This window comes from Aphelocoma coerulescens, chromosome 6 (assembly GCF_041296385.1).
Source record: "Aphelocoma coerulescens isolate FSJ_1873_10779 chromosome 6, UR_Acoe_1.0, whole genome shotgun sequence".
NCBI lineage: Eukaryota > Metazoa > Chordata > Aves > Passeriformes > Corvidae > Aphelocoma > Aphelocoma coerulescens.
Genome location: NC_091020.1, coordinates 35,825,001 through 35,832,500, shown reverse-complemented (window position 1 = coordinate 35,832,500; position 7,500 = coordinate 35,825,001). Strand labels below are relative to the sequence as shown.

General features: G+C 42.4%; 1 protein-coding gene across 11 annotated transcripts in view; it reads left to right on the top strand.

Annotated features, from left to right (window-relative positions):
- The window catches only part of EBF3 (EBF transcription factor 3), a 119,582-nt gene that overhangs the window by 109,684 nt on the left and 2,398 nt on the right, over positions 1–7,500 (top strand). For 4 of the 11 annotated variants that reach the window (XM_069020483.1, XM_069020482.1, XM_069020475.1 and 1 more), the window contains 4 exons: positions 35–100; positions 752–929; positions 2,124–2,312; positions 2,896–2,985. In XM_069020483.1, coding sequence (XP_068876584.1) covers positions 35–100; positions 752–929; positions 2,124–2,312; positions 2,896–2,985 — 523 coding nt within the window. Of the gene's footprint in view, positions 1–34; positions 101–751; positions 930–2,123; positions 2,313–2,787; positions 2,986–7,500 lie in introns of all 11 variants that reach the window. The other 7 variants (XM_069020485.1, XM_069020484.1, XM_069020478.1 and 4 more) reach the window with 2 other exon arrangements.

Below are 7,500 nucleotides of genomic sequence, written 5' to 3'. Positions count from 1 at the left end.
TGAAACATAACGCAGGTTGTTTGTTTTCCTTTAGGAAGTATTACTTAAGAGAGCAGCAGACCTTGTTGAAGCCCTATATGGGATGCCCCATAACAACCAGGTAGGTCAGCAGCGCGCTCTTTGTTCCCACGCCGACACGTGTAGATCAATACCTGCTGTGTGCAGGGCTGGCAGAGCATCAGCACGGTGCCTTTGTACACAGCCGGGCTTTGCCAGCCACCTTGAGGGCAGTGTGATGTGATGCAATGCTCTGAGGGAAACGCTTCATCTTCCCCTTCTCCTCTCGCCGCTCGTTTGCCTATCAGAAATGACAATTAAGTGTGAGGTGCCAAAAGCATAAGCAAGCATTAAGGCAAGAGAATAACCTTGAACTGGGGCCAAAATATACAGTGACTAATGGGAGGTCCTAAAGAAATCTGCTCAACCGAGCGGATCAGCCGTACTGTATTTTGCGAACTGCTGAAAATACAACTCCTGCCTTGGACTCATAAAACCCGTGTGACAATGTTCACCCAACTTACATTTCTAAACTCTAAGGGATTTGATGTTAATTTCTTTCTTTCTTTGTACTTACTGTGCTGAGGTGCAATTGGGTGTGGGAAGGAAAACAGGAGGTGTTGTTGAAACAAGCACCAAACTCCCCAACCTCACTGTAATTCCACATGAATCTCTTCGGTAGATTTTAGCACTATTGCGACCTGGAGCATTTGCACAAATCTGAGTTGTCAGTGCTTATTTCGTGTCCCTCTAGGAAATAATCCTGAAACGAGCAGCTGACATTGCTGAGGCGTTGTACAGCGTGCCCCGCAACCACAACCAGATCCCCACTCTAGGCAACACTCCCGCCCACACCGGCATGATGGGCGTGAACTCCTTCAGCAGCCAGCTCGCCGTCAATGTGTCCGAAACATCGCAAGCCAACGACCAAGGTAGGTGGGATTTCAAGGGTTAATCCTTCACCTTGTTGGCTGCTTTTGGCCTGTTCTTGCGAGCTGATGTCACCGCTGTGTCCTACCTCTCTCTGTCCCCGTGTCTGAGCGTGGAATGAAATGCTGTCTTTAACTTTCTCATAATATTTAATTCTCCCTATTCTTTTGTTTGCTGTTGTCATAAAGCATCTCCAGTAGGGGAAAAAAAAATAAAATTGGCAAAGTGTAGAAAGCTCTTTGTTATTCGCAGTAAATATACAGCGTGTATGGTTGGTTTATAAAATAATTATGTCTAGGTACCTCCACCTGGTTTTGGAATATTTACACAGATAAATCTAATTTGATGTCTGTGATTTTAAAATACTTTGTTTGTAGGCATGTGTGACATATATGTTACTAATAAAAGTAATAGTTGATTTAATTTACCTGTTGTAATTGAAAATGCATGTAGCATATTGCATTTAAAATTAATTTTGATACTAATGAAAGGAGGGAAACAGGATTATTAGATATGTTCAAACGCATTTTTTTTTTTTTTTGCTTGCAATGTAATTATTAAATTGATTGCTCAGATAGGAACAAACTGTTGTTTAAAATCCTGATTCCGCTATGTTTCCTCTTCTAAAAAGATTGCCTTTTAATGTGTTTCCAAGCTAATAAGCCTTATAAAATTCTGTACTTGCTCTTGAATTAGTTTTCACTGATGGCTACACCTTACGACAGCTTGTTGTTAGCATAAAAATATCAATCACAAAATGAAGACCCCAAAACAGCCTTTTAAAGTAAATCACCGCAACAAAAAAGTTTTTCTTGTCAGCTCTGGCATTTGAAGGTGTGGAGAGGCTGAAAGTTCACGCAGTGTGTTGGTACAAAGCGGGACTCGAGCCTGTTGATAATTGCTCCTAAAGACAAACGTGAAGGCACCTGACACAGCTGGATCGAAGAGAGCTTTTGTTGGCTGTCTGTGCTAAGAGGAGAGACAACATAGAGTGCTCGCGGATGATTTAAGTAGGGTTGGCGTGATAAGGTTATCTCAAGCTGCAAGAGTTGATAGGGCAGTGAGAGACAACTCAGAGCAAAGCTGTGCAATCAATTAAAACTGTGTAATATATGCTGCATGAGGAAACCCCCCAGCCCTAAGTCTATCTTATAAAATAACATTATTTTTTTGGGGTGGGGGGGTTTCTAACACAGTAGGTTACAGTCGCAACACAAGCAGTGTTTCCCCGCGAGGATATGTTCCCAGCAGTACTCCTCAGCAGTCCAATTACAACACAGTCAGCAATAGCATGAATGGATATGGCAATGCCGGCATGCCCAATCTAGGTGTACCAGGTTCCCCTGGATTTCTTAATGGCTCCTCAGCTAACTCTCCTTATGGCAGTAAGTGTCTATTTTTGGTAACACATCATCATATAGATTCATATTTACTACAAAATCAACTCCTTGCATTGTTTTGATTTCCTCTATTGTCAGCTACTGGATAAAAGGAGGGGTGACTCTGGAGGCTGGACGTAAAAATGAAAATAACAAATTGATCTGTTTGTGCCAGAATACAATCTCAGATAGAGAAAAAAAAAAAAAAAAAGAACAAACAAAACAAAACAAAATAAGACAAAAAAAACCAAAATAAAAATTGGACTGCGCAATTCGTAACAAAAGTCCAACACAAAAGAGTTTGCCTGTTATCCAGAGAGTGGCCAAGCCAAGGCATTTCATTTTTATTTTTTTATATATATTTTTTTTATATATATATATCTCTATATATATTTTAAGAGGCAAGGCCCTATCACTCTCTTTTTCCGTGTTTGCCGTGAAAACCTCAATCTGAGTCCTGATTATTTTTGCTTTATTGCAGTAGTGCCGTCAAGCCCTACCATGGCAGCCTCTTCGGTCACCCTCCCTTCAAACTGTAGCAGTACACACGGCATTTTCTCATTCTCACCTGCCAATGTCATCTCTGCAGTGAAACAAAAGAGCGCCTTCGCTCCTGTTGTCAGGCCCCAAGCCTCTCCTCCACCATCTTGCACCAGTGCAAATGGAAATGGACTTCAAGGTGAGCCGGATCTCTCTTGATTTTCTCTCTGTTGCTTCTTTTTTTCTTTTTTTTGGTGCTTTCATTCTCGGGGAGAAAGGTACCTGGCTGGTTTTTTGGTGCTCTCGTAGTGATGCAAAAGCAGCGGGAGAAGCGGGGTAGTGTGAACAGTCTGCTGAGATTTTCAGGCTTTTAGTTCATTTTTGATACTTGCATTAGAGAAAACACCAGTTGTTTTTCTGGCACTTTCCCTTAGGAGTTCGTGCCTTAAATTTTTAGGGAAGACTGTATCCCTGAATGCCTCTTGGAGGGTTTGTGTACTCCTGGTGTTTATATGTTTTCTGAACACATTTCTGTGGATGTTTAAACCCAGCAGTGTTCTGGCAGGACATGGTGTGATTTCCTCGCTTTATATAGGGTGCAGTACTGATTTTACATATGTCAACTTAATGTAAGTCAGGTTAAGCTTTACTCAGTGGACTAAGCTTCCCTGGACTAGGTAGCCCTGTGTGCAGTGGTTCGCATGCTCTGGTGGTCCCAGCTCTTACTGTGGTGTTAGAGTGGTAACATCCCTAGATGAACTAAATATTTTAATTAGGGCAGGCAATTTTAATATTTTGCCTTTTTATTTTATTTGTTTCTTTAAATTCATGTGATTTCATGTGGGTAATGCAAAGAACAGCTGATAAATCAGTGACAGAATGTCCGTGGTCGCCTGTTGGGGGTGGGGCAGGAGGAATTATGACACAGTGTGAGAACAAAAACACAAACAAAGAAGTCACCCTAAAAAGGAAGACTCATGGCCTATTTTGCCCCTATTAGGGAGTATTTTGATGTGTAGAATGTGAGACTGAAGCTGTGCTAGAATCATTGGGAAGGCTTGTTTGCCTCTGGTGGAGTCTCAGTGCACGGTGCAGTAAATTGAAACACTTCAGATCCCATTGAAACCAGGAAGGACTGAGGACACTCTCATCCCAGAGGTCGTCGCTCCTCTTGACTTCCCCAGTTAAGAAGCAGCAGAAGCACAGGATTATTTATTCTTCTTATCACCATGACATCCATAATCCAACCAGCACTCACAGGCAAACAAGTGAGGAATATTGTAATTTCCCAAAATAATTCTGGACACCTGCATTTTGCGGGGTGCTGAAGGCACTTTGGAGAGTTATCATCCCAGTCCCACAGAACTGCTTGTCCACCCTAAATCCACACCAGGATCTCAAAATTAATCTTCCTGTAGCTTGCTATTAACTTCTTGGCCCAAAAAAACCATCTGAGACCTTGTTATGCACTCAGGTCAACAAAGAGCTGAGAATCCAGATACACAAACTCGTTGTAGCATGACTATTAAAGGAAAGGATAATTAAATTAACAGTTTTTTGCATATTTCTTTAGTGGAAGCTTCACTGTGTTACTACTGTAAGTAGGAAACTATATCCATATTCTTAGAAAAGATAATCCATTCATAAAATAATCCAGTGTCCTACTTTCCTCTTTTCATAGGAAGACACTGATATGAAAAGTAAATACTGGAATAAAATAACAAAAAAAAAAAGGAAAAGAAAGGTAATAAAATGAAAATAAATGAAAATAATAAACATCAAATAATAGACAAAAATGATAAAAGGAATAAAAAATAAAATAATTATATAAATGTGATAACACATGGCTTAGATCTGAGGCAGCTCTTCTGTAGCGAATATTTCTATATTTATATTTGTATCAACTGATTGTGATTTACTCTGAAAACCACAATTATTTAAAGATCTAAATTAAAATTATCTTAATTTCTCTAATTTCAGCATGTGAATAAAGGGCTTCCTATCAGATACTCAAGGTTTTATGGTTTTTAGAGCTCTTTACTTAAGAGCTCTAGATTACCCCAAAGTGGGGTTTTAAGGAGAGCTGGGAGGGCTGAATGCCTGCACCAAGCACCCAGTGTCCCTTAGCACTTCCCCAAGCCCCCAGTAACCACACATCTCCATCCTCAGGAACAAAATGCTTTTTGTATAAAGCTCAGATGATGATTTGGAATCAGCCAATACCAATTTTGTTAAACAGGTCATGAATTTAGCTCTTAAGCTGAGCCCATCCTTGCTTTGCACTAAGCTTTTTTCATGCCCAGAGAGCCCAGTGAAGACCTAATGATGCCTTCAACCCCTGATTTACGGATGCTGCAATCCAAGCAGCAGATTTGGTGTAATCCTTTTGGGTTTTGGATCAGCATCTGAACTGAAAATCAAGTGTTGAAAATAAATAAATAGATAAATAGACAAATAAGTAATTAATTAAATAAAAACTGTCAATTTTCCTCTGTCAGCTGAAGCTGAATAATTTTGTGTTGAGCAGAATGACGCAGAGAAAACAGGCAGAATGTCCTTCTGGTCTGGTAATTAGAGCAGCGACTTCCAGGGTTGAGGCAAAAAAATTGCATAATTTATGCAAAGTAGACAGCACCACGAGGTGATGCTCAGTATTGTGGGAGCTAGGGAACTGACATGGAATCAGAGTCCTGGAAGGGTTTGGGTTGGAAGGGACCCTAAAGACCATCTAGTTCCAGCTTAGGGCAGGGACACCTCCCACTGTCCCAGGCTGCTCCCAGCCCCAATGTCCAGCCTGGCCTTGGGCACTGCCAGGGATCCAGGGGCAGCCACCGCTTTCCCTGTGCCAGGGCCTCAGCACCACCTCATCTCCCTCACTCAGGAATCCTCTGTGAGATCCTTCAGCATCCCAGCAGAGGCACCATCCCTTTTTCCCCCCGAAGCTTTGAGTCAATTCAGCCTGAACTCACAAAAGGCCTCAGACTGGCAGTGCTTCACCCCGTGGTCCTCACAGATCTCAGCCACTGCCTTGGCCTGAGCTGCAGCCAGAGCTGAGGGGTAGGACAGGGATGAGTTTGTCAGCTCCTTCCTTCATGAGACATCACCAAGAAAAGCCACCAACACTCTTGTGTTGGTACTTATTTACACTGCATTTGATACATAGAGTTCATTAGGGAGTTTCTGCTTCTTCCTTCCTATTTTTGCAGTTGTTTGTTGGCATGGAACTCCTTTTAAAGTTTAATTAGTTGCTTTCTGGACTCTGTACAACCACCTCTAGAGTTTTCTGATCAGCACATTTTACACATTAAATTAAAATACAGAGTTTGAGAGCTGCAGTCCAATGCAGCTGAAGTTTTTTTGGTGATCTTCAAGTAGAGAGCCTCATTACAGAGCAGGATGTGAAGGAGCTGGGTGACAGCTGAGCGTTGGCACTGTTAGGAATGGTCACATTCAAGTCAAACCAAGAGGGCAGTAAGAGCTCGTGGTCACTGGTGTTGTATCAGAGGCAAATCCTGCAGTTGGTGGATAAGGAGGGACTTGGATAAGAATGGATAAGGATTCAGATGAGGGTGGTCCTTTTGCAGGGATTTGGGGGTTAATTGCCCCATTCCTGGTGGGTAAACCACTGTAGGGTATCTCTGTGTGGAAAAATGCTGCTTGTGGCACATCTAAGTTGGTGAGAGCAGCAGAACTATGGAGCTCCAGCTGGACCTCAGGGCGATTGTTTTGGCTCCTAACAAAGAATTAAACAGAAGTTGAGCTGCTCTAACTTCTGGCTTGTGCTGATGTCAGCCTGAGCATCAGGACCACCTGAGCCCACCACACCAGAAGCAAGATGTTGCTGCCTGTAAGCACAACCCCAAAACCCTCTCTCTGCTGTAGGAACTACTGCCCAAGAGTGAAGATGGAGATGTCTGTAGATGACCCTTATTTTGGAAAGAGATCCAAGACACCTTCTAGTGGAAAGTGTCCTGGCTTGTGGCAGTGGGTTGGAACCAGCTGGTCCTTGAGATCCCTTCCAACCCCATCCATTCTGGGATTTTATGATTCAGTGATGAAGGCAGAGGTTAAGAATAAAAAAGACAACCTGGGGAGATCTCAGAGAGCTCAGGGTGGGGGCAGTGCCAGCCAGGGCTGACGTTTACTCCTCCCCCTTGCTGCACCCATGCCAGCTGCACGCCGGTGCCTAAGGAGGGTCAGCACGCAGAAGCTTGGAGGAAACACCTCTCTCTCTGCTGCCCCCAGGGCCTGACTCACTCCTGTGAGTAAGCCTGCAAAAAAGGGCTTTTGGGCCCTATCCAAAAAGCCACAATCTTGTTGACTCTGCATGACCTCCACAGTCTATGACCAGAAAGTCAAGTACTCACATAATTTTTTTAAGAGCAGGATCCTACCGTGTGTGTTCCTTAGGGCAGAGAGCCTTTTCCTGTTTAAAACAATGAACATTAAAGGTAGAAAAGAAATTTTTTAGTGAGAGACTACTGGCTCGCTGCAAAGTTGGAAGTACAATATGTGCTCAAAATTTGGTTTTCAATCGTAATTTACTTTCTATAGATTGTGAAAGATATTGCTCTCTGGTTATAGGACTGTAATGCAGAGCAAAAGGCTCTCTATATTCTTTTAAAATTGCATCCTGCTTAATTTTCTGGTCTTCCTCCAGATGAAAGTATTAAAATTATTATTAAAAAACTCACCAGCTCATTTTTCTTTAAGA